The sequence below is a fragment of the Dipodomys spectabilis genome, unplaced genomic scaffold (genome assembly GCF_019054845.1).
Source record: "Dipodomys spectabilis isolate Male_0828 unplaced genomic scaffold, ASM1905484v1 ptg000030l, whole genome shotgun sequence".
NCBI lineage: Eukaryota > Metazoa > Chordata > Mammalia > Rodentia > Heteromyidae > Dipodomys > Dipodomys spectabilis.
The window spans coordinates 12309817-12335790 of NW_024870707.1; the positions used below are offsets into that span (position 1 = coordinate 12309817).

At 56.4% G+C, this 25974-nt stretch overlaps 2 protein-coding genes and 1 pseudogene across 3 annotated transcripts; 1 reads left to right on the plus strand and 2 right to left on the minus strand.

Moving 5' to 3' along the window:
• Positions 1-3881: 3881 nt before the first annotated feature.
• Positions 3882-11340, plus strand: LOC122105263 (aryl hydrocarbon receptor interacting protein). The gene is made up of 6 exons (XM_042676424.1): positions 3882-4114; positions 7178-7357; positions 8944-9132; positions 10358-10534; positions 10627-10768; positions 11040-11340. The coding sequence occupies exons 1-6, from the start codon at positions 4016-4018 to the stop codon at positions 11243-11245; spliced, it is 993 nt and encodes a 330-aa protein (XP_042532358.1). The 5' UTR covers positions 3882-4015; the 3' UTR covers positions 11246-11340.
• A 538-nt stretch (positions 11341-11878) lies between these two features.
• Pitpnm1 (phosphatidylinositol transfer protein membrane associated 1) lies at positions 11879-25460 on the minus strand. 2 transcript variants are annotated; one of them, XM_042675977.1, is made up of 24 exons: positions 25309-25460; positions 24257-24375; positions 22606-22820; positions 22382-22503; positions 21946-22170; positions 20366-20692; positions 20177-20272; positions 19990-20094; positions 19305-19366; positions 18964-19214; positions 18487-18676; positions 18295-18402; positions 17917-18074; positions 17632-17837; positions 16844-17014; positions 15224-15388; positions 14831-14979; positions 14635-14745; positions 14246-14362; positions 13918-14066; positions 13696-13845; positions 13433-13616; positions 13009-13137; positions 11879-12400 (listed from the first exon to the last, which is right to left on the minus strand). In XM_042675977.1, exons 2-24 carry the CDS (start codon positions 24332-24334, stop codon positions 12137-12139), a joined length of 3732 nt encoding a protein of 1243 aa, XP_042531911.1. In that variant the 5' UTR covers positions 24335-24375; positions 25309-25460; the 3' UTR covers positions 11879-12136. The 2 variants fall into 2 exon arrangements, with proteins under 2 accessions (XP_042531911.1, XP_042531910.1); XM_042675976.1 differs by having other exon boundaries at positions 19990-20097.
• LOC122105407 lies at positions 17374-17487 on the minus strand (annotated as a pseudogene).
• Positions 25461-25974: the final 514 nt, after the last annotated feature.

Consider the following 25974-nt stretch of genomic DNA (forward strand, 5'->3'; position numbering starts at 1 on the left):
CCACCTCACAGGCCCCGCCTCGGCAAGGCCACGCCCCGTCGCCTGGGGAGTTTCTCGGGCCAGCGCTCCGGCTCCGGCCACGCCCTGCGCAATGGCTACGCCTCCTGCCGCTTACGGCAGGCCAAAGCTGCTGAGCGCCGAGCTGACCTGCGGCGGTGGGACCGGGACCTGTGGGAACAGGCCTTGCCCGCGGCGCCGCCCCGCGGCTGCCTGGGCGGTCGGCAGCTGTGTCCGGCCCGAGCTCGGGCCTGCTCGCGGACCTCGCAGTCTTCCTGCCGCGACCTCCGGGGCCGATCTGTGCGTTCCAGCACGGGCCTGGGGTGGTCTTGCCATTCTGCAGATGTGGATACTGAAGTTCTGGGTTTCGGTGACTTTCCCCGGACTCCAGTGCGGTCTGCACGCAGAAGCCAAACGTTCTTTTAAAATGAGTCTTCCAGCTGGGCTCCGGTGGCTCACGCCTGGAATCCCAGCTACTCAGGAGGCCGAGATCAGAGGATCACGGTTCAAAGCCAGCACAGGCAGAAAAGTCCACGAGACTCTTCTCTCCAATGAACCACCAGAAAACTGGAAGTGACGCTATGGCTCAAAATGGTAGAGTGCTAGCCTTGAACCAAAAAGCTGAGCCAGAGCTCAATATGCTGAGTTCAAGCCCCAGTACTGGGAGAAAAAAAAATCTGTAATGAATATTGTGGCTCACTCTTGAAATCCTAGATACTTAGAAAGTGGTTCCCAGCCAGTAAAACCCCATCTCTTTTTTCGTCTTCTTCCTTTGTGAAATTTGATCTTAATCAATAAAAACTTGGATATAGTGACACACATAACCTGTTATCCCAACTATGCAATAGGAGGAATCATGGCCCAAACCAGCTGGGCACCAGTAGCTCACACCTATATTCTAGCTATCCAAGAGGCTGAAGTCAGCTAGGCACCTCACATCTGTGTAATCCTAGCTATTCAGGAGGCTGAGATCTGAGGATCATGGTTCAAAGCCAGCCTCAGCAAGAACGTCTGTGAGACTCATCTCCAATTAACCACCAGAAAACCAGAAGTGGTGCTGTGGCTCCAGTGGTAGAGCACTAGCCTTGAGCTGAAGAGCTGAGCGACAGTGCCCAGGCCAAGTTCAAGACCCACAACCAAAAAAAAAAAAGATAGCTGTGTTCTATACAACATAGAGTAAAAGATCTAGTGTGTTCTCATTTAGCTTCCTAAGCACTGAGGTAACAGGCAGGTACCACCATACCAATTTCTCTCTCTCTCTCTAGTGGTACTGGTGTTTGAACTTGGGCCCCATGCTAAACACATACTCTATAACCACTTGAGCCATGTCCCCATCCCTATTTGTTAGTCTTAAAAACTCTTTTAGAAGCCAGGTGCCGGTGGCTCACACCTAGCTACTCAAGAGGCTGAGTTTTGAGGATTATGGTTTAAAGCTAGCCCAGGCAGGAAAGTCCTTGAAACTCTTATCTCCAATTAACTACCAGAAAATGGGAAGTGGCACTGTGACTCAAAGTGATAGAGCACTAGCCTTGAGCTGAAGAGCTCGGGGACAGTGTCCAAGACTAGAGTTCAAGCCCCACAACTGACCAAAAGAAAAAAACAAAAACCCACAACTTTTTTAGGGTCTGGAAGTGTAGCTCAGAGAAAGAGCACGTGTAGGCCGTGCTTTCAGATCTAATGCTAAACAAAATAATAAATAAAAATCCTGTATAAAAATTAGTATGCTGCTGAATCTGTTTAGAACCTCCTTGATTTTCCATTGTGACTAGAATCAGAACACTTGATAAGATTCTGTGAAGCCCTGAATGCTCTGCAGCCCATCTGCCTTTTCCACATTCATTCTCTAGCCCCTTTTCACCCTACTTAACCTCATTGAATTTCTTAGTTTTCCTGTAGAGGCAAAGCTCAGTCCTACCTTAGGGCTTTAGCACATGCTCTTCCTCCTGTACCTGAAAACACTTAAGTTTGCTCTTCTCACACTATATCACCTACAATCAATTTCACATCACATAACACTTACCTGAAACTACTTTATTTTCTGTTGTTTTATTCACCTCTGAATCTACAGTGCCCAGAAAAGTGTTTGGCACAAAGTAGATGCTCAGTAAACAGTTGTGACTGAGCCAGGGCATCCTGCCTGGATCATGCTCCTGTTGGCATTGTCTTCTAAGCAGATGTATTTGCAATTTTTAATTATTTTTATTATTATAAAGGTCACGTACAGAGGGGTTACTGCTTCATACATTGGGTAATGAGTGCATTTCTTTTCGGACAATGTCACCACTTTCCTTGCTGTCTCCCAGTTTTTCCCTCCCATCCCTGCCCACAAGTTGTACAGTTCATTTTCAACAAGGTGTCCAATGAGTACCACTGCAGCATTTGTTCGCCCTTTGTCCCTCCATTTCATTTGCAATTTATGAACATGGTGTCATGTACCAATCTCACCGTGGTATTTCTATTTTTCCACTGGCACTCATCTTGTTTCTCCTAGTTTGCAAGCACTGGGCTTCCCCATTCACTCCCACATGCCACTGTAGGGAAGATCTTCCTACCGTCTCCTATGAAAGGTGGGAAAACATCAAGACTTCCAGGTCACAGGACCTGTGCCCTTGGGAATTCACAAAGCATGGAGCTACCCCCAAAGGTGGCCAGTGGCTTTCTCTTAGAGTTGGTGTTATCTAGCTCTTTTTTCTGCTCAAGGCTAACATTCTAAGCCTCCACTTCAGGCCTATTGGTGGTTAGTTGGAGATCAGGGTCTCAAGGATCTTCCTGCCCAGGTTGGCTTCAACAGAGATCCTCAGCTCTCAGCCTCTTGAGCAGCTAGGGTTACAGGCCTGAGCCACTGGCTCCTGGCTCATTTTGAAGATATCAATTGGCTTTCTTTTCTATTCTAAAATGGGTAACACTTGGATGCATAAAATAGGAGTTATACATATTCTAAACCCTCTTTTTCATTTCTGTGGTCTGCTTGACTATTTCTCAAGCTAAAGTCATATGCCTTTTTTTCCTTATTATTATTTTGTGAGCCAAATGTCTTATTATATATCACAAACTGACTTAAAGAATCACTGTACAGCCAGGTTTGCCTTCAACTTGTAATCTTTATGCCTCAACCTCCAGATTTCTGGGATTATAGGTATGGATTTCCTAAATATGTTATTGAGAATGTTATTTTAGTTATTTTCCCCATGCACTGGTGTTTGAACTAAGGGCCTTGAACTTGCTAGGCTGGTGCTCTACCCGTTAAGCCATACTTCCAACTCTGGCTTTTTGCTGGTTAAGCGATGATAAAGCCTCTCAGATTTGTCTGCTTGGGCTGGCTTGGAACCTTGATCTTTAGATCTCAGCCTTATGAATAGCTAGGATTATAGGCATGAGCCTAGGTGCCTGTCTTGAACTCAGGGTCTAGGTATTGTCCCTGAGCCTCTTTGTGCTCAAGGCTAGCGCTCTACCACTTATGCCACAGCACCACTTCTGTTTTGGTTGGTTAATTGGAAATAAGAATCTCATGGGCACTTTGCTGCCCAGGGTGGCTTGGAACCAAGATCCTCAGATCTCAGCCTCCTGAGTAGCTAGGATTACAGAAGTGAGCCACCGGTGCCTGGCTCATCTGCAATTTTAAATGGAGTGGCACGCAGCCATGAGCGAGGACCAAAGTCCCAACCAGCTCAAAGACCCAAAAGCGAGGGTCGCCCCGTCGCCCCCCTCGCCTTCCCTCCCCCCATCCCCGCTCCCCGTCCCCCTCCCCGCTCCCCGGCCCCCTCCCCGCTCCCCGTCCCCACGGGCTGGGCTCCGCCCCTAGGCATCCTCAGGCCCCGCCCTTGAAGATCCACGGTACCCCGCGCAGCATGGAGAACCAATCACGGCGTGCTTCCACGTTCCCGCCCCTTTTGGCTTCTGCCCTCAGACAAAATGGCGCCAGCTCGGAAGCTGCCGAGGCTCTAGGAGTTGTCGAAACAGTTCCGGAAGCTACCGAGCGAATCCGGAAGTTGCCGAAAAACAGCAGCGGGGAAGGAGGATGGCGGAGATCATCGCAAGACTCCGAGAGGACGGCATCCAAAAACGTGTGATACAGGAAGGCCGAGGAGAACTCCCCGACTTTCAGGATGGAACCAAGGTTCGAGCCCACCCCTCCCCTTTTCCACTCTGCCGCGGGATGCGCATGCGAGGCGGGAGGAGGCCCGAGGCGAGAGGTTGCGCATGCCCAGAAAGCAGCGGCCGGTGACTCTACTGCTCACGTGCGGAGCTCGACGCTGATTGGTCTGGATTTAAGTAAGGGGTAAATTCGGAAGCGTGTTCCCGCCCCCTGCCTTGCCCTTGGGTTTGTATTGGTCGCTAGCAGGCTGTCAGTTGTCTCAAGCGGGTCCCCAGTCAGGTACCAGAGCCTTTGGGGTCTGAGAGAACTGAAGTCCTGAGACCCCGAGACCAGGTTCCCCAGACCAGAAACTGTTGTCAGCTTTCCAGTGAGTCTAGTCTGGGACAAACGAGGTTTTGGAAAGTGAAGAGCCATTCACTTTCCCGCTGCTTACCTCCGGGTCCCAGCCCCTTCCCCTAGGCAGCGTGCACCCCAGCTTCCCTGTTTCTGAAGTTCCTTCGAAGTGGAGATTTCTCCACGTTGGGATTTTGTACGTAGCTAAGAGCTCCAGGGCAGCACACGAGTGCCTAGCAATCGAGCATTCACGCGGGGAAGGTAGCTGGAGCTAGTGGATAAAAATCCTGGTTAGTTCCAGGAAAGAGGAAAGTGTCGGCCCTGTGAATGAGTGTCTGCTCCCTGGCCAGCGCTGTGCCAAGTTGGACTGATAGTCGTAGCCCGATCGTCTGGGAGCTGTGAGGAGCTGTGTGGTTGTAGTGTTCAGCTTTGTTAAAAGATCTCCAAGAATAGAGAGGGTGTGTGGTGGGGTACATCTCTCTCCCCCCCACCTCCCGGGCTGGGAGCCCCTAACAATGGGGATTCTGGATGGAATAGAACTAGGAGACAGTAACACAAAGGTAGAGAGATCTATGAATAGTGGCATTCAACAACAGGAAGAAACAGTATGAAAAGGCCATCACACCAGGTGCTGGTGGTTCACACCTGTAGACTTAGCTATTCAGAAAGCTGAGATCTGAGGATCACAGTTCAAAGTCAGTCCAGGCAGGAAAGTTTAGTCTGTAAGACTCTCATCTCCAATAAACCTCCAAAAAGCTGAACGTGGAGCTGTGGTTCCAGTGGTAGAGGGCTAGACTTGAGCAAAAGAAAATCAGGGACAGAGCTCAGACAAACAAAACACCCAAAACATATTGCCAGGACTGAGGGCGTAGGACTGAGTGGCAGTCAAGCATGTGAGGCCCTGAGTTCTATCTCTATACTGCAGCAAACCCCAAGGCCCCATTCACCAGCACTGTTTGCCGCTCAGTGTGTGAGCTGTGTGCTACATGATGTTCTCCTCTTCATTTCCCATAATGGGAGATTGCTATTAGTGTTGATTCGATTTTACCAATGTGAAACTGAGTTCACAGGAGCCCTGTAGTGCAGCAGTTGAGAGCGTGGGCTCCTCTAACCACATCCTGTCATGGACTTCTGTTTTGAGCTTTCTTTTCTGCTGTCACTCGTGTGTGTGTGTGTGTGTGTGTGTGTGTGTGTGTGTGTGTGTGACACATTAGTACTGGTGCTTAAACTCAGGGTCTGAACACTTTCTCTTCCTTCCTTCCTTCCTTCCTTTCTTTCTTTCTTTCTTTCTTTCTTTCTTTCTTTCTTTCTCTCCTTCCTTCCCTTCCCTCCCTCCCTACCTCCCTCTCTCTCTCTCTCTTCCTTTCTCTCTCTCTCTCTCTCTTTCTTTCTTTTTCCTGTCATGGGGCCTGAACTCTGGGCCTGGGCGCTGTCCCTCAGTTCTTCAGCTCAAGGCTAGCGCTCTACCACTTGTGGCACAGCACCTTTTCCACCTTTTTCTGCTTATGTGATGCTGAGGAATCGAACCCAGGGCCTCAGGCATGCAAGGCAAGCACTCTACCACTGAGCCACCTTCCCAGCCCCACTATTTCTTTTTTTAAGATGGAATATTGGTATCTTTATTTCACAGTTAGCAAGCCAGTTGTTATAAAGGCCTGCAGCCCACAAACACACTTAACACAGCTAGGAAACAGGCCAGAGAGGAAAGAAAGAACGAAAACAGTACCAGCAAATCAATTCAGCTCCAATGGAGAACTGATTGGGATGCCATGACAGCCAGAGACAGGACACGGGATAAGATCGTGGAGACACACATGCATGGCGTTATGGGACCTGTGAGCGCTATTTCTTTCCTGAAGGCCGGCACTCTAGCACTGGAAACCAGCCCCACTTCTAGCTTTTAGGTGGTTGATTGGGGGTAAGAGCCTCACAGACTTTTCTGCCTGAATTGGCTTTGAACCTCAATCCTTAGATCTCAACTTCCTGAGTAGCTAGGCTTATGGGTGTGTGAGCCACCAGCGCCCGGCTACACCTGTCATTCTTTTGGTCTAGAAAGTTCTTCTCCTAGTACTTGTCTTGCTGGTTTCCTTTCTTGCTCTTTTCAGGTTTCTCATTAGATGTTGGCTCTTCAGAGGTGCCTTCATCTCCGCCATTGTTTAAACTAGTCCTTCCTTACCCTGCTGTATTCTCTCGAACCCTAAGTGTTTGTCTTCATCTAGCATAGCATATAGATGAGCCCCAGGCCCATCTCTTCCGTCTAGAAGTTCCTTTGGTGCTCTTGTGTGGTAGGGACTTTTGTTCACTGCTATCTACCACCAAGTTCAGGCACATAGTAGATGCTCAGTAAATAGTTTTTCAAGGCATGATTGGAGTTCCACAGGTTGGCCTGTGTGTGTGTGTGTGTGTGTGTGTGTGTGTGTGTGTGTGTGTGTGTGTGTGTGTGCTAGTACTGGGGCTTGAATTCAGGGCTTTGTATTCACTCTTGGCCCTCTGCTACTTGAACCACACCTCCACTTCCAGTTTATTGTTGGTTAATTTGTCTGCCTAGCTGGCTTTGAAGCATAGTTCTTCGATTTCGGTCTCCTGAGTAGCTAGGATTACAGGTGTGAGCTACCAGTGCCCAGCTCTTAGTTCCTTGCTGGGGTGAGAGAGTCAGATATGGTTCGATGATGATCCTGTGTAGAAGGGGCTGGAGGTGACGGTTTCTGGTGAATGTTTGTGGACTTTCCTGATGTCTCCTGTGGTCCGCAGGCCACATTCCACTACCGGACGCTGCACAGTGACAATGAGGGCTGTGTGCTGGATGACAGCCAGGTGCGTGGTAAACCCATGGAGCTCATCATTGGCAAGAAGTTCAAGCTGCCTGTGTGGGAGACCATCGTGTGCACCATGCGCGAGGGGGAGATTGCCCAGTTCCTCTGTGATACCAAGGTACCAGCCTGCAGCCACAGTGCCCAGCCGTGCCCTGGTCCCCCTCCTCCACATCACACCAGTCTCCTGACTGTCAGGCTGGCCTCTGTCTCACCTTCTTCATCCACTAGCCAGACTGCAGCTAGCTTTCAAGTGTTAATGGTCCGTAGGACCCCTATTCTATAGCTCCTGCTCCTTATCAGGCTGGATAAAAGTGGCTGCTCCTGGCCCTTCAGGATCTGTTTTTTTTTGTTTTTGTGGTGCTGAGGAATCGAACCCAGGTCTCATGCACATAAGGCAAGCACTCTACCACCGAGCCACCTTCCCAGCCCAAACTTAATTTTGCCAGACACTGTTGGTGCATGCCTGTAATCTTTTTTTTTTTCCTTTGGGGGATGGGGTCCGGTCGTGGGGCCTGAACTCTGGGCCTGGGCGCTGTCCCTCAGCTCTTCAGCTCAAGGCTAGCGCTCTACCACTTGAGCCACAGCGCCACGTCTAGCTTTTTTCTTTTTGCTTATGTGGTGCTGAGGAATCGAACCCAGGGCCTCATGCATGCAAGGCAAGCGCTCTACCACTGAGCCACCTTCCCAGCTCCCTTCAGGATCTGGCCCCTGCTGCCTCCCCACCTACCTGCCTCTCCCTGTTCATTTCCATTCTTCACTGCTGAGCCCCTCCCTCATACTTCATAACTCATTTCTGGGTTACCATTCCTTGGGAAGCCCTCCCTGCCTGCCAGAGGTTGGCTTGAGCCCCTCTGGTCTTCCAGCCTTCATGCACTGCCTGCCAGGATCTGGCCTTCTGTCTGGTGAGATCTAGCCTGCTTACCTCTTGCTTCTGGTTGAAGACATCCCAGAACTCAGGCTCAGGACTACACGAGTTAGTCCAGCAGTGTACCTTTGTGGACAGCAGGGGGCAGTAGAGAGCTAAACAGATTACCACCATCCAATTAAAGGAGAGAGGCCAGGCCTTCTGTACTAGCTCCTCAAGAGTTTTTGTTGTTTTTACTTATATTTGTTTTTGATATGTGGGCCTTAGTATTGTTCAGGCTGGTCTTAAACTCCTGGGCTCAAGTGCTCCTCCTGCTTCAGCCTCCCAAGAAGCTGGGACTCCAAGTGCCTGCCACCAGCCTGCACCAGGCTATTCCTCTAGGGCTTGTTGCCCCAAGCCCAGCTCTGAAGGGGGTCTAGACTCAGGTAGGGGTAGGGCAGGAGGAGGAGGAAGTGGTGCTGGAAAACAGATGTGAGGAGTCCAGCTTATGAGGAGAAGAGGAAGGGAAGGAAGAGATGGAGGAGGAGGAAGAAGAGGAGGGCCGGGGAAGGAGGGGGGGCGGGGAATTCCATTGAATCTAAAAGGCCGGATGATACGACTGGATGGCAGGCTTGTATGTTTGCAGGTGGTTCAGTGGTCAGAGAGTGTGGCTGAGCTGGGAAGGAGGGAAGAGAGGCCAGAGGAGCCCAAAGCAGCCCAGGGAAACAAGCTTTCTCAGGACTTTAGCACAGAGAAGGGACAGGGCCATTGGTCCCTGTTTGGACAGGGACGGGGAGTCAGGCCTGGTGAGCACCAGCCCACATTGATGGAGGCCCTGGCTCCCACCCGCCCTCCTGCAGCATGTGGTCCTGTACCCACTGGTAGCCAAGAGTCTCCGAAACATCGCCGCAGGCAAGGACCCGCTGGAGGGCCAGCGGCACTGCTGTGGCATCGCCCAGATGCATGAGCACAACTCCCTGGGCCACGCGGACTTGGATGCCCTGCAGCAGAACCCCCAGCCGCTCATCTTCCACATTGAGATGCTGAAGGTAAGACCCCCCCACCCCGCTGCTTCTCTGGGCCCCTGCTACCCAGGGTGCCCAGGGATGGTGGACCAGCGTGTAGTCTGATACAATAGGAGCAGGGCAAAAACACCCTAGAATCCCCACAATCTCCAGCCTCCCTCGCGAGGCCCCTGGGCTTCTTCAGGCCTCAGTGTTCACCACCTGCAGGAGGCCGGTCCTGCTGCTCCTTGCTTCCTGTATCCGCTCTCCTAAGCCCACCTCTGCCTCCACAGCCTGCCACACCAGGGCAGCTGGACATTATGAACTTATGTGTCTGCCCACAGCCCTGCCAGGGCAGGGGCACACTATCTTGTTTACTTGTACTGCCACAGTGCTGGGCATGAGAGATGCTAAGGAGTTATGCGTTGAACTGTCAGTGCATGGAACAGCGTCTGCTCTGAGCATCTAGTGTCAAAGCCCAGCTGGTGTAGGCGCTGGTCAGATCTGTGGCTGAGGACACTGGGATTCCCTTGCGCTTTTGTATGTGTGTGCCAGTACTAGGATTTGAACTCAAGGCCAGGGCATTTTCCTTTAGGTTTTTCTTTGTTGTTGTTTTAATTTAATTTAGTTTTTTGTCGGTCATGGGGCTTGAACTCTGGGCCTGGGCACTGTCCCTCAGCTCTTAAGCTCAAGGCGAGCACTCTACTGCTTGAGCCACAGCGCCACTTCTGGTTTTCTCCTGGTTTATTGGAAATAAGAGTCTCACGGACTTTCCTGTCTGGGCTGGCTTTGAACTGTGATCCTAAGATCTCAGCCTCCTGAGTAGCTAGGATTATAGGCCTGAGGCACCAGCACCTGGCTAATTTTATTTTTTTGATAGTCATGGGGCTCATCCTCTGAGCTTTAGCACTACCCTGAGCTTTCTTGTTTGAAAGTAGTGCTCTACCTCTTTGAGCCACAGCTCCACTTTCAGTTTCTGGTGGTTACTTGGACATGAGAGTCTCATGGATTTTCCTTCCCAGATTGGTTTCAAACCACATTCCTCAGGTCTCAGCCTCCTGAGTAGTCCCTTAGCTTTTTCACTCAAGGATAGTGCTCTACCATTTGTGCTACACCTCCACTTCCAGCTTTTTGGTGGTTAATTGGAGATAAAGAGACTCACAGACTTTTCTGCCCAGACTGACTTCAAACCAGGACCCTCCAAGCAAGGATTGTGGTTGTGAGCACGTGGCCCTCGGGCTCTGTCGTGATGTCGCCCCTGCCTTGGCAGGTAGAGAGCCCTGGCACATACCAGCAGGACCCATGGGCAATGACAGATGAGGAGAAGGCCAAGGCGGTGCCGCTCATCCACCAGGAGGGCAACCGCCTGTACCGTGAGGGCCAGGTGAAGGAGGCTGCCGCCAAGTACTATGACGCCATCGCTTGCCTGAAGAACCTGCAGATGAAGGTGTGCGGGGGAGATGGCCATGGGCGAATCGGAGAAGCAGAATCTGGGCCCGGATCTCACCATCTACTTTCTCCATGCCCCTGTTTTCCCAGGAGCAGCCTGGGTCCCCCGACTGGATCCAGTTGGACCAGCAGATCACACCACTGCTGCTTAACTACTGCCAGTGCAAGCTGGTGGCGGAAGAATATTATGAAGTGCTGGACCACTGCTCCTCCATCCTCAACAAGTACGACGGTGAGCGGCAGGTGCCACACGGGAGGGCCAAACAGCCCGTTCCTCTCTGCCACCGCCGGACACGGGGGCTGAAGCCTGAGCTTTGATATCCCAGCTTGACTCCCTCTCCCCACTCCCCCAGACTAAACACCCCACTCAGCTCTGTTGCCTGGGATGCGTGCGTGGACAGTGGCAGGGTTAGCCCCAGGTCAGGGTCCCCTGATGGGTCCCCATGCCAGGCGGCAGGGCCCCGTGGATGGCCGGTCCCCCTCATGCCTTTGTGTCCCTGCAGACAACGTCAAGGCTTACTTCAAGCGGGGCAAGGCCCATGCGGCCGTGTGGAACGCCCAGGAGGCCCAGGCCGACTTTGCCAAGGTGCTGGAGCTGGACCCTGCCCTGGCGCCTGTTGTGGGGCGCGAACTGCGGGCACTGGAGTCCCGGATCCGGCAGAAGGACGCGGAGGACAAGGCCCGCTTCCGAGGCATCTTCTCCCACTGACGGGGCCTCCTTTCCTGCACCACCTCGCCAAGTCCATTGCTGCCTCCAGCCCACTCACTGCTTCTGTGTATATTATAAAGTCCTTATTTATCTCAGTGTGTCTCTGGTGAGCCCATCCATGCAGGGGGGGGCGGGGATGGCAATCAGCAATGCTTCCTGGTCATCTGGTAGACCTTTGGAGGCAGCTCTGAGGCAGCTCTAAGACCTTTCGACTTCAGTGTCACTGCTTAATAAAGGGGTATTCCTCTGGGTGGTATCAGGGAACCCCAGGAGGTTCATCCTGTCTTAAGGGGGAGATGAAGGTCTGGCTAGGTAGCTTGCTTGGTGCTTTGGTGAGGTGGTCTTTTGGTGTAGGCCTTCCCCTGTCTCTGCTACTAGGATCGCCCTTGCTTGGCTTCTGGAGGCAGAAATTGTCTTGGAGGAGGCAGAGCAAGAAGCCTGGCGGGGAGGGGGATCCCTTCTAACTCTGGCTGGGGTGACGGGGAACACTGGGCCTTGCGGGAAGGAGTGGCAGGGTGCTCTGTGGTGCTGTGGAGGCCTCGTGACCTGGGCCTGTCCCAGCTCCTCTCTGCGCTTCAGTGTCCCAGCTAGAGGCTGGGCGGTGCGCTGTGCTGCGCTGCCAGGCCACTAGGACACAGGTGAACGCAGGTGTTTATTTTTATGAGTTCACACACACTGAAAAAGCCACTGGGCCTGGCTCACTCCCCCCACCCCCTCCCGTGGGCAGGGTTCCCCAAGAAAGGGAAGTAACACTGAGGAGCAGACAGATGTAGGGTGTCTAGCCAGGGGACCCATGGCTGGGGCCACAACTCTAGGCCCTCAGTCTCCCACACGCAGGCATCCAAGTGTCAATAAATAACCCAGGTCCAGCCACATTTGGGGGGGGGGGGGTCACTCTTCACAGTCCAATTTGAGGCTGATGCTTCGGGCCTTGCCCCGGGCCAGGGTAGTCGGCGGGGTCCCTGGGCCCTCTCGGTCTGCCTGGCTGGGGCCCCTGGAGCGAAGCAGCTGGCTCTGCTTGCGGAGAAAGTCCACTGGAGCAGCTACACCATAGCTGCTCTTGGCCAGGGCAGTCCTTGGGGGTCCGGGTGGGGCATGAGAGTGGGAGCCTGCCTCCAGCTGGCCCAGGTGGGCCACGTAGCCATCTGACAGGAACTGCAGGCAGAGATGGGCAAGGATGAGGTGATGCCAACCTGAGTTCACCCCCCCCCCCACTTCCCATACCCTCCCCAGGCCCCTGCAGCAGGGCCGGGCAGCTGGACAGCACTGCAGATGACACGTCTGGCCCAGCTGACCCCAAGCCTTGTCTCAGTAGTTAAGCTGTTGAACCAGGGTGCCCTGCTTTACTCCTGCCCCGGCCCTGCTCTGGCCTATCTTACTTAGAAGGCAGCATCTTGGGTAAATAACTGCAGCTAATATTTAGCAATCACTTACTGCCCTGGGCAGTAAACAATGCCATCTTTACAATGAGCAGATGAGGCCAGGGCCAGCATTATGTTCAGCTTACAGGCAGAAAACAGGCGCGGAAAAGTCCAGGCCATGGCGGAGGAGCCAGCCTTTGAGACCTGGAGCCATACGCCTGCCTGGGCTACCCCCGGTCTGCCTTGTAGCTAGGTAGGCAATCTGCTGTTTGTGATTCCTGTCCCAGGAAGAACTTAGGCTCCCTGTGGCGGGTGGGCTGCTCCGGCTTCCTCACCCCACCATGAGTCCCAGCCCCGTGGGCGGTTGTTAGGTCCTGTTCCCTGTAGTCCCTTGATCCTCACCTGGCACTGCGCCTGCAGCTTCCGCACAGCACGGCCCACAATGTAGGTCTGGCCAGGGGACAGGCCAAGTGCCGCATAGACAGCAACGTCTTTGGGGGATCCGTAGCCGGCTACAATGTTCAGTTCTACCTGTGGCAGGAGAAGCCAGTGACCAGCCTGGGGATGGAACCTTAGGGTTGGGGGTGGGGCTTGTGAGCATTTTCCAATCAGGCCGTTTTGGGGGTGGGCTCTCTGGGCAGAGGTAAAACCAGCTGACTCAATTTCCTTGGTTGGCCCTAAGGACTAGGGTCCCCTAGAACCAGGATGGCCAGCCTACAGGGACTTCCAGTTACTTGGCCAGGGCCAAATGGGAGTAGAATGAGATGGGTCTTTGCTGTCGTGCCTGGGGTGAGGGCCGGGAGGGGACCTCCCCCAGCCACCGCACCTCCTGCACCAGGCTCTGCAGAAACATGGCCTTCTGGCGTAGAGGGTCATGAGTGAGGCCATCGCAGAAGGAGACGACCCCGTGGGGGAAGTTGTGCTGGGACAGCCAGGCCACCACGCGGTGCTTCTGCATGTCAGGCCGGCCAGTCACATACACGATCAGGTAGCCCGAGTCCTGCCAGTGTCTGTGGGGTAGGGACCCGGTCAGCTGCACAGGTCAGGGTGGGGGCCGGTTGCTGTGGTGAGCAGGGTGGCAGCTCCTACCTGACCACGTCCACGGCACCAGCGCGCACCTTGGGGTCGCTGCCCATGATGGAGACACTGGCGGTGAAGGAGCCATCGATGCTGAAGACCACAGCTTCCGTGCCACGGGCCACCACTGTGAGGCAGCACTCGGCGTAGGTGTGGTCACCCCTGCAATGGAGGGGGCCTTGAGCAGGACGGGACAAGCCCAGCCCCCCAGAGGCCCAGCTGCCTGCTGCTCACCTGACCACCATCCGCACGGGGTAGACGCCGATGCCCAGCGCCCGCTCACCGGGCACTGGGAAGGTAAGACGGCCCGAGCTGTTGGTGACTTCAGTGCCAAAATGGATCCACTTGCCTGACAGCGGCTGTGTCATGATGTAGACATCCACCTGGTGGGAAATGGGCGTGGAAAGGGCCACGGGAGCAGAACTCTCAGGCGCTGCCCGGCTTCCGGCAGAGGAAAGCAAGCCTGGCCTGGCACTGGAAGAGGGTGGGAGGCCCAAGCCCTGCTGATCAAGGGGGCCAGGAGGTGGGGCCAGAAATACCGGGGCTGAGCCCAAGTCCTGACCTTCTCTCCAGTGAGCGTGACCACATCCAAGGGCCCGTACATGAAACGTCCGTTCAGCACCTGGGGGCGGCCCTCGCACACCACTGTGTCGCTGGCCCGATGGTTGGAGGTGACATTCTGCGGGGAGGAGACGGTGGGCGTTATAGGGGAGGGCGGATGAGAATGTGGGATGGACCTGGAGCAGATGGGGCCTCTGGGGGAGACCCCGGAGGGCAGGCACCCCTGCGGACCTCAACGTGAGGTGGTGAGCGTGGTTTCAAGGGACAGAGCTGTGACTGGAGGGATGCTGAGATGAGATCCACCTTCATAAAGGGAGCAGGAGGTGGAGTGGGCGGGGCTAAGGCAATAAGGGGGTGTGGCCAACCCCTTGGGTGGGGCGTGGCACTTACCCGGATCTTGACTTGGGTGCGTTTGCGTTGCCACTTCTCCCTGGGGAAGGCAGGGCTGTAGATGGATGGTTCCTCACACTCTGCCAGCTGTGGCCGCTCCTTCTCGATCACCTGACGACAGAATCGGGGCCCAGTGCAGGCCAGCCCTGGCTCTCATCCTCCCCTGGGACCCTTCCACTACGCTGCCACCACTCACCTGGCGTAGGATGAAGGCCACCACGTCGGCAGACTCCCAGTAGCTGGCGTGGAAGAGGTGGGGCAGCGTGACCGTGGGGAAGGCGGTGAGCGCCTCGGGGCAGTACAGCGAGTAGTCGATCCGCTTGGTCCCCCACCAGCGCTCCAGGACTGCACGGCCACGGTGGGCAGTGAGTCAGGGTGGTCAGCTCCGGGCGCCCAAATGCCCTGCCCCTGCGGCTCCTCCCTCCCTCCTCTCTGCCAGAATGCTAACGTGCAGACCGGATGCTATAGATGGGGCCCAGGGTACTATGCTAGGGGACAGGGTGTTTATTTTATGGACTAAGAACCCCCCCCCCACACACACACACACACATACACACAGGCTGAATTGCCCAGTGGCTTGCTGACTTACTCTTAACCACCTCACTGGTGGTGCTGGGGGCCGCTGGCTGAGCTGTTGGCTCAGTGCCTAACTCAGTGCCCTTCCAGAAGGCACCACTGGCCGACGTGGGCGTTGAGGGCACCATCATCTCCAGTTCCTCCAGAAAGAGGCCCGAGTGGGTTTGCAATGTATCAGCTGGGAAGACAGGCCAGCCTCAGCCCTGGGCAGGGACAGCTTTCCCTCCCATCTCCTTACCCAGGGGTCCCCTCGTAAGACTGCCTGTCCCCTATCTGGGCAGGACAGAAGTGGGGAGGCTTTGTCTCTGGCTATCCCCAGCTACACTTCTGATATAATGAATGCCTGTCACCACACCCCAAACACATTTGCACAACTGTACCGGTGCCCATGACCCTTCCTTGTGGCACCAATGAATATTTAATTACATGCAGACTTGTGCATGCTCCTGGCTCAGGGAGCCACAGTGAGCCCATACAGATGGACACACCTAGCTGTGGCACACCCTGCCTGCTAGACTCCCTTTGTCTCCTCTCTCTAGGTTAGTCATTGCCCCCGCCCCCCACTTAATACAAGTTAGAAGGTCCTATAGGCTGGTTGCTAGTAGTTCACGCCTGTAACCTAGCTACCCTGGAGGCTGAGTCTGAGAATTGTGATTCAAAGGTAGCAAGGGAAAGTCCTGGAAATTATTATTCCAACTAGCCACCAAAAGCTGGGAATGGAAAGGTGGCTCAAGTGTCAGAGTGCTAGCCTTGATCACAAAAGGTCAGGGATAACACTCATGCCCTGAGTTCAAGCCCCAGGACCAGAAAAGAGAGAGAGAGATTGACAACTGTGATTAGAAGCCAGCATGGGGGGCTGGGAAGGTGGCTCAGTGGTAGAGTGCTCGCCTTGTATGCCTGAGGCCCTGGGTCCGATTCCTCAGCACCACATAAACAAAAAGAAAAAAGCCGGAAGTGGCGCTGTGGTTCAAGTGGTAGAGCACTAGCCTTGAGCTGAAGAGCTGAGGGACAGCACCCGGGCCCAGAGTTCAGGCCCCACAACCGGACCAAAAAAAAAAAAAAAAAAAAGAAGCCAGCATGGGCAGTAAAGTCCAGAGACTTACCTCCACTTAACCACTAAATCATCAGAAGTGGAGCTGTGGCTAGCTTTGAGTGAAAAAGCTTAGGGACAAAACCCAGGCCCTGAGATCAAGCCCTACTACTGGCACAAAAAAAAGGTGTTGTAGATCCAGACACTCCCCTCTCCAAAGGCCAGCAGAGGCTCCCAGGTCCTGGGAATGAGTGACAGGAGAGGTCCGGAGGTGGATACTAACTAGTACTTTTTTTTTTTTTTTTTTTTTGGTCAGTTGTATGGCTTGAACTCTAGGCCTGGGCTCTGTCTCTGTCTCTGACCTTTTTTTTTTTTTTTTTGCACAAGACTAATGCTCTACCACTTTGAGCCACAGCACTACATCTGGTTTTATAGTGGTTAACTGGAGATAAGAATCCCTCGGACTTTCCTTGCCCAGGCTGGCTTTGAACCCTGATCCTCAGATCTCAGGCTTCTAAGTAGCTAGGATTACAGGCGTGAGCCACCAGCAACTGGATTGCCTTGTAATGCCTCCCCCTTCCTCCCTTTTGTTTGGGAGCATACCCAGCAGCAGGGATGAGCCATCTCCCAGGGGGAACTTTTGGTAGCGAGGCACAGCCAGTGGGGCAATAGCTTGGAACTTGGGGGCCAGTAGGGGCTCCAGGCGGGAGGCGCAGGGGTCGGCTGCATGGAAGAGGTTGTAGATCTGCTCGCAGGCTGGGTGCATCTGTGCCACTGCGTACCCAGAAGACAGAGAAGGTAGGAGGAGGTTCAGCGGGACATCCAAGGAAGGCGGGGGCCACGCAGCACCCGGCATGCTGAGGGATGCTTGGGTCCTGCTGGAAAGGACGCGTGTCTCTTGGCCAAGCAGAGATCAGGGCCTTCAATCAGCTCAACTTCAGGATGAAATATTTCCCTTCCTGTGGGACCATTTCTTACACAGAATCTCTCCTGACTGTAAAGCTCTTTCCAGACAAGCTGGGTGCTGTGGCTTATTCCTTTAAGCCTAACTATTCAGGAGGATGAGAAATAAGGATCATAGTTCAACGCTAGCCTGGGCAGAAAAGTCCATGGGATTCTTTTTTTTTTTTTTCAATTGTAACGCCAGACAGGAACCAAAGAAGAGTTTTACTGCCTCATCTCTGGGTTTTATGGAGATTTTATTTACCTTTCTGTGTTAGCCTCTTAAGACACGGGGTCCATGGGATTCTTATCTCTCATCAACTACCCAAAAAAAGGCAGAAGTGGAACTGTGGCTCAAGTGTAGAGCACTAGCCTTGAGTGACAAAGCGTAGGCAGAGAAGGAGGGGAAGGAGCAGACGAGAGGCAGGGCATCTCCCACCCCGGCTCACCCTCCAAGGCGGGCATCACGGTTTTGCGCAGAGCCAGCACCAAACCCAGCGGGGAGCCGAAGAGGAAGAAGCCAGAGACCTTGAAGTCCAGGCGCGCGGCGCTGACGGGGCCATCGGGAAGCGGAGAGCTGGCAGCAGGCGGGCAGGAGGCTGTGCTTGCTCGCCGGGGCTCCCCGGAAGAGGTGATTGTGGGGGCCGCCTGTAGACTACAGAGAAAGGGGGTTTGGTGCTGCTGCCACTGAAGCCCGACCAGGGAGGGGCACTGGAGCGGGGTGGGGGGTTCACCTGTTCTGAGAGTTCTCCGGCTCAGGATTGGCCGCATCACTGGGGGTGCGCTGGGAAGGCAGGGCCGAGGGTTCTGGGCTAGCCCGACCGAGGGCCTCCACCCCATCTGCCAGGGGGTCTCGTATGGGGCCCACCTCCGGGGAGAGCAGCTCATTGTTCTGGAACACAGGAGAGAAGCTGCCTTAGGCTGGAGACTACAATTTCTCCTGAATTTGGAGAAGAGTCAGGCTTGGGGCTGGGTCGGGCAGAGTCTCAGAGGAGAACTGCAGACTAGCCTACAACCACAAAGGCCAGATTCCAGGCCCCGAGACTTACAGACAGAAAGACACCTCCCTCCCCTCCCCCCGCCCCAGGCAGGCCACGAGTGGCCACACTAACCATGCTCCCACGCCGGCTGCTGCCCCGACTCCCTGTGCCCGCATTGGCACTGTGGCAGAGCGCGTCGAAGCCCAGGATGCCACCAACACCATCTCCAATCAGCACCACCTGGGTGGGAGGAAGGGTGCACTGAGCAGGTGGTCACGGCCCAGGCAGGGCCTCGGCCGGGCTGCCATGGAGGATGGCCCCGACCTGCCCGCAGAAGCCGGTGCCCTCCGACGAGCGCAGGAAGGCCGCGTAGGCTTGGTTGGTGCGAGTGATGACAGTGGTCACGGCGCCCTGGTAGCGGGAGGACGAGGTGGCCAGCAGTGGCAGGGCGGCCAGCGGGATGTGATCCTGGGAACGGGACAGGCTGTCGCCATCGTGGCTGTAGGGGCTCAGGCTGCAGGAGGAAAAGGATACGGTGGGAGGTTAGAGGCCCCGGCCCCACCCCTGCCCCTCAAATCCTTTGGACTGGTTGGCAAACCCTGGCACCCTGATCTCTCAGCGGTGTCAATCCTAAGAGACATCTCGGAAGCACCGAGGGAAACAGGTCCAGCCGAGATCAGTGTGGACCCAGTGTGTGGACCCCTTCCCCAAGGGACCTCCTTGCTTTGAGAAGCCATCAAGTAGCTGTCTGCACCTTGGGGTCCCCTGTATACCTCCCACCCTCCCACCCCTGGCCAATACTTGGAGACAAGGGCATAGGCGGCAGCGCAGATGGGTGGGCAGGGCACCAGTCGCAGAGCCACGTGGCCCAGGGCCTCCGGGAAGTGGATGCGAGTGACGGCCTCAAAGGCAGAGCTCAACGTCTGCACGTCTGCCTGCTTGGAGCTGGCATCAGCAGGGCCCGAGTCCAGGATGCTGCCGCTGTGCAGGATGAGGAAGAGCACGTGCACTGCGCACGCCTCGGTCCCCAGGTCCCCTGCTCCATCTGGGCCCTGAGGGGCACAAAGGTTAGGAGGGTGTCAGGGCAGAGGCAGGCCAGCAAATGGACAGAACTCCAACGTGGCAGGGGCAACCAAACCCACCTCTGAGTCCCTGGGTGCTCGGGCCCCATCTTCAATGACTTTAGCAGTCTCGGTTCCTGGGTCTACAGGGCAGGGAAAGCCGGTAAGGGCAATGGGTTCCCCATCACACTTCAGATACCCCAGCTCCTGGCAACAGACCGAGGCCTCCCCTCCTCCTCCTCTTCCTCTCTACCAAGGCATTTCACTTTCTAGAGTCTTCTTCATGCCAACCTTCCATACCATGTTTGCCTAGCAAGTTTCTTATAATTCCACCAACACCGTGGGCACTTGCCACATGTAGCTATTTACATTTAAATACAAGGAAAAGATCCACTCCCCCCCCCCATCACACTGCCACATTCTAAGTGCTTGACAGCCACTGGGGCTAGTGGCCATCACACAGGGTCGTGCAGATCTAGAACAATCTGTCATCACAGCTGTTGTCCTTCAGAACCCAGCCCAGACAGCAGCTGCCATGAGGCTTCTGGAGTTCCCAGGGAAAGCCCCGTACCATCCGGAGAGGGGACACCCTCCCCACCCACCCTCGCACCCTTCCATTTCTCCCCTGCAGCCCCATCTGAGTACTAACGGGTCCCCTGTCCACAGTGACATTTCTGGCAGGCCCCCTTAAGCCCAGGACTGAGCTGTTCTAAGTCCCTGCTGCACATGGGGTGCTGGTGGCTGGCACCCTGAGGGGAGTCTTTACCAGGAGCCCCCTCTGCCTCGGTTGGGGAGGCAAAGGCGTCGATAAAGTCATTGGAATTCCACTTGGTCATCTCCTTGGGGAAGACCTCGTCACTGTCTGAGAAGCCTTCTGAGGGGACAGGAGGCTGTGTCATGGGGTGGGAGGAGCTTGTCCGTCCCTCAACCCCCAACAGGGCCTCTGTGCTGACCGTGGGCATCGAAGAACTCCTCCTCCGAGCTGTTCTCAGAGTCTCGGGCTATGTTCTGCATGCGCCATTCAGACAAGCTCTGGGGAGACACGCCCCCTGCGGGGCCACGTGGGCCTCAGCCTGGGAGTCCAGAACTGGGGGGGTGGGTGGTGACCCCTTCCCATCCCTGGCTCCCCGCCTCAGCCTCACCTCCATGCTGGGATGAATAGGAGGAACGGGAGGAGGAAGACCACTGCTTCCCAAAGCTGGCATCGGGTGAGGCATCGGGGCCTGTGGGGACCTCGGGCCCATCAGGGGTGTCAGCATTGTTGGACCCAGGCCGAGCCTCCGTGCTGGACTTCCCAAGGGGCTGGGCCTCAGGTCCCTCACTGCCTGAGTTACACTTGGCCATGCGCTGGGCCAGCATGCGTGCAGTCTCCTCCTCAAGTGCCCGGATGTCAGCCATGCTCAACTCTGTCCACTCGTCCTGCCAGCACCAGGCCTGGCGGTGGGCTCGAAGCATCACCCGACGCAGACCTGTGAGTGCCCCAGACATCAGAACCATGTTCTCCTGTATTCCCTGTCACCGCAGCCTCATGCCCGGCCCTTACTCAAGGTTGGGTAATGGCTCCCCTGGTACACCACCCAACAAAAGCCACAAAGTAGGGCAGGCAGTGCTATCCAGGGAAGAGCAGCAGAAATTGGGGCATTTTTCTTGCTGTCCCCTCCCCTCCCCTGTCCACTGCTTCTTTATCTCCCTGGACACCCTAACTCTGAGCACTGACATCACCCCTTCAACTCCAGCAACTGGGACCAAGGAGTTAACAGTTCATTAAGATGTTAATGAAATTGCCAATGGTTAATGAAGGTGTTAATAGTTAATTGAAGTGTTGGCACTCCTTGAAGGCTATAGTGAAAGATGATCCCATCCTGGGATATTTTTATCATAAGCAGAGAAATAGAGTTAGAAACTTAAATGTCTAGGAAATAAAGTCCTAATGGCTGAATTATAGCTTTCTGGAAGAAAACATATCAAAACCTTCAGAGAAGTTACACATGTGTGATCTTAATTTTCTTCTTTGTACTTTTTGGTATTTTCTCCAATGTTAATGCAAGGATTCCCACTATTCTCCTTGTAAGAGAGGAACAATTTTACCCATCACCTTGTAGGGGAGTTCTAGGAGCTCATGGAGATCTTGGTCAGAAAGCAATTTGCAAAGTAATAAGTTGTGATTATGTAGTCAGTAATGGCTCTTACTGTCTGTGACGGTCCATGGCTTGCTGGGGGCTGGGGGGGCATTTAGTGGGGAGACTGAACTCATGCCATTGGACACCTTCACCAGGGAGGCACAGTCCTGCAGGAGCTGGGGAGTAGGTTTGGGGAGGTTTTGGATTGGGGTGGCCTAGAGGGAATGACACTGAAGTCACAGCCTCTTCGCCTGTACTTCTTGGCATGTTGCCTGCTAGGGCTGATGACCCCACTGAGCTTTGTTCAGTCTTGCTCAACCCACAGGATGATGGAGAATCTAAAAATCTTCCTGCAAGGAGCATTTATGAGGTCAAAGTGGCACAGGTCTCAGAGATCATGTTGCCAGCCTCTTGTCTCCTGGCTGTTTCTGGTAACTCCAGGCCGGCTCCCCTGGCTCCTGGCCAGGCTTCCCTGCTTCCCTCCTCCTCCTCCCCTACCCAGCTCCACCTCAAATGGGAATCATAGCTTGAAGCTTTGTGTCTCCAAACATGGGGCCTGCTGCATGCTGGGTAAGTGGAAGCTCCCCTGCACAGGTGCTCACCAACGTCGTGGATGAACTGCTCGATCTTGGCCTGCATGCCCCAGTAGCGGAACTCAACCTTACACAGCTTATAGGCACACATGAGGGGGCCTGTCTGGGCTGCTGTCCGGGCCCAGTCATCAGCCAGTGGCCCTCGGCCTGTCTTGACTGAGCGGTACAGCCTGGGGTCCTCTTCTGCTTTGTACTCGCCAGGGGCCACCGCATCCCGCACAATGTCGATGGTGTCTGGGGGTGGGGGTGGGGGCGGCGTTTCAGCAGGCACTGAGCAATGCCAACCCTCTCAAGCCCCCTCCCTCACTCCCCCTCTCTCCCCCAATGGGAGGACAGCCTTTCGTAAATAGGAGGCTGGGGCCTGGAGGGGACAGGGGCTTCTCAGAGGTAAAAGAAAGCCTAAGAAGAGGGGCTCCAGGGGTCCCCCGATAGTTCCAGGCCTCACCCAGGATGCGTTGTCTCCTCTCAGCCCCACTCAGGTTGAAGACATTTGGCTGCTGCCCCCCATCAGGCAGGTAATAGGTCTCTATCTCAATGGAGAATTTCTCCACGAAGGGGCAGGTGTACCTGGGCAAAGGGCCAGGTGAGAGCCACGTTTGTGCCCTCCCCCTCCACCCCAGGGCTGCTTCCCCTCCTGGTCTCAGGCCTGTGCCCACCTCGGACACTCACCGAGTTCGGGTGTAGGGATAAGCATTCCAGGATTCCTCCTCTACCTGCAGGGCAGCTTTGGGCAGCAGGGCCCGGAACCAGCCTGGGATGTGGGAGCCAACGTGGTACACCTTGTGCGTGTACTGCCCACTGCCTCCAGGCCCATCCGTGTAGGGCCGGTTGGCCAGGATCTCCACACCGCTGCCCTCACCACTAGACTCCTCCCGGCTCTTTTTCTGCAGCCCAAGGCAGAGACGAAAGCTCAGTTCTTGCTCAGCCCCAGCTCTGTTTATGGGGGTCCCTTGGTCCTGGTCCCCTGTATAGCCTTTTCAGTTCTAAGCAGCCTGACGTTGCTCACCCCCCCCCCCTACACCCCCACAGCTCCCTGGGACCAAGTTCACAGGCACTGCCCGTTGTCCATAAGGCTCTGCAGCCTAGCATTCAATCAGTCACCGTGCTTGGGTTCTATTCACTGCAATGCATTAATGAACACAACAGAGACACTGCCAGAATGGGACTTCTGTTGCAGTGGAGGGAAACAGAAATCAGGAAGAAGGAAATTGTATGATAGGTTAGAAGTTAGTGCCATGAGAAAAAGAAAGCACAGAGTTCATCTGATGCTGGGAACTGGTGGCTCATGCCTGTCACCCTAGCTACTCAGGAGGCTGAAATCTGAGGATCCCAGTTCAAAGCCAGCCCAGGCAGGTAGTTCATGAGACTCTTATCTTCAATTAACTACTAAAAATAACCTGAAGTGGAACTGTGGCTCAAGTGGCTGAGCACTAGCCTTGAACACAAAAACTAAGAGAGTGTGCCTTAGGCCCTGAGTTCAGGACCCAGGACTGGTAAAAAAAAAAAAAAAAAAGTTGATATGAAGAGACAACCTGAGCAAGACTTGACCATGACAGGAGGTGGGGGAGGAGCCAGCGGATGGGGGGGTGGGATGGTGGGGGGGAGATCCAAGGCAGAGAGGAAGCCAGGGCAAGACCTGAGGGAGGAACATGCTAGCTGCACTCAAGGAATAAATAACAAGGCCAGGATGGCTGGCCTTCTACCTCTCAGAGGACCTTTTCTCTGTGGGACCCCCGATGCCCCGGAAGCCCTTTCCCAGGCCAAGCTTGACACACACAAACCCCTGGAGGAGACCCCCTGAGGCCTCAGACTTGTCCCTGCCCATTCTTCTCACAGCAAAGGCCGGACAGCCCCTCTCACCTTGGGCTCCTCCGGCTCCTCCATTCCTGGGGCCTGATCTCACCCCACCGGTGGGTGGCAAGGCTGGGCTGGCAGACCAGCACCCGGCCAATCTCCCTCCGGAGCCCTCCCTCCCTCAGGCCTCCTCACAGGCACCTTTCCCTTCCCCCAGGGGATTACGGATCCTGAGGATTAATGCTGATCAGCCTGGGCACGGGGGGGGGGGGGGGGGGGGGCGGGCACCACTTGGCCCTTCTGCGTTTTTCTCATGGCCCCCCTACATCCCTCTCCCACCACTCCCCGCCCAGCTCCCACATCCGAAGAAGGGTCTCTCTCTCTCCTGCTCTGGGCTCTGGAACCCCGAAGATGGACTGTCCCGAATCCAGCTGGGCTAGACCCCCAAGTCTGGAGTGTGGCCTGCGCCCTCCCTCGGTTACCCCATCATGAGGTCCGGCCGCATCGCCCTCCCCACCACGCTCACCTGGATCATGTAGAGCTGGGCCACTTGGTACTCGTCCAGGCTCATGGGCAGCAGGATGTGGTACTCCTTGATGAGCATCTTGGAGGCGCTGGGCCGGCCGCGCGCGGCCTCCGCTCCGCCTAGCGCAGGGCACCGCTGTCAGGGCCGGGAGGCGGCGCGCGGCCCCGAGCCCAGCGCCAAGGCAGAGGGGCTCGGGCCGCAGGACCCCATGCCCCGCCCGCCCCCCACTGCCCGGGAGGCAGAGGCGAGCCCGGCCACTCCGCCCGCGCCGCCCGGCCCGAGCCGCAGCGAGGCTGAGCGCTGACCTCTTTTCCGCACAGCCCCCGCCCCCCGCCCGCCCGTCGCCATGGCAACCGCGCGCTGACGCGGGCCCCCCGGAGCGCCGGGCGCCCGGTGGACGCGAGGCCGGGTCGGCCTAGAGTCTCCGAGGCGCGAGCACCGACGCCGCCGCCGCCGCGTCGTCCCGAGTCCCTCGGAACGCCCCACCGCGGGGCCGCGCCCCTGGGAGTCCCGGGCCCTTCCCTTCGGGCCCGCCCTCTGCCACCAGCCCCAAGGGGACCCGCCCCTTCCATCCCGTTCCCCAAACCCCACGTCTCCCCCGCAGTCATATCCCCCACCACCAGACGTCCACCGAGAACCCCGTCCCCCCGGTGCCGCGGCGGGCGGCCCCCGTGCGCCCCGGCATCTCTGCCCGCGCTCCCCGGCCCCTGCACCCGAACTCCCCATCAGGGCCCAATGGCTCTCCAACCCCAAAACTGCCTCTGCTGCCTAGCGGGCAGCCCGGCGTCCACTTCCCCTCCTTCGCATCACCCCGTCATCCTCCCCCGAGGCGGATCCCCTCTCGGAGGCGGGCAAGCGAGGGACCTCGGTACCCCACGGGCCTCCGCCCCGGGACACCCGCGCAGCCACCTGCGCCCGGCCGGGCACAGCGCCTTTGCAGACGCCCTTGCACCTCGCGTCGCCCCAGCGAGCGGGCGCGAGGCCCCGCCGCCCCCACTTCCCCCTGCTCCCCGGCGGCCCGGTCCCCGTTCCCAGCCGACGTCCCCGCTCACCTCTAGCCTAGGGCAGGCGCCCCTCACCCGGCCCGAGGGTCGGGGCCCAGCGCCCCCAGCCCCGGCCTCGGATTCCAGCAGAGGCCGGACCCTCGCAAGGCGCAGCGCCGGCCCATGGCCCCGACCTTTTTCCCGGTCTGCCCGCCGGCGCCCCTGGGTCCCTCCCCGCCGCGTCACCGCGGCCGCCCCGCCTCCTTCCTGGGCCCTCCCGGCCCTCCCCACCCCACCCCGCGGGGTCCCGGCGCCCCGCCCGCGCGGAGGCCGGCCGGCCTTCCCAACGCCGCCGCGGAGCCCGGCCTCCCAAAGCCGGCGCCTTTCCTGTCTTCTGAGCCAGATGTCGGGGGGACCCAGACGCTCCGGGTTCCTGCTTCCAGGCCGGCCCGACCTCCGGTGTGAACGGGGCGGGGAGGTTTCGGCTCGGCTGGGTCTCAGGCCGTCCTTCCCGTGGCCTCAGCTTCTGCCGCCCCCTCTCGGGGCCTGGGAGCCCGGGGTGTGTGTGGGGTGCTTCCCCCATAAAACCTAGCCCGGAGCTCGCGGCTGCAACTTGTCTCCATCTAGGGTTAGGGTTCCAGGGCCCCCGGCTCCTTCGGCCATACACCCACAGACTCTGTCCCTCCCAGTCGCCGGACCATGGGCAAAGGCCACAGTGGTGAGGGCTGCTCGCCG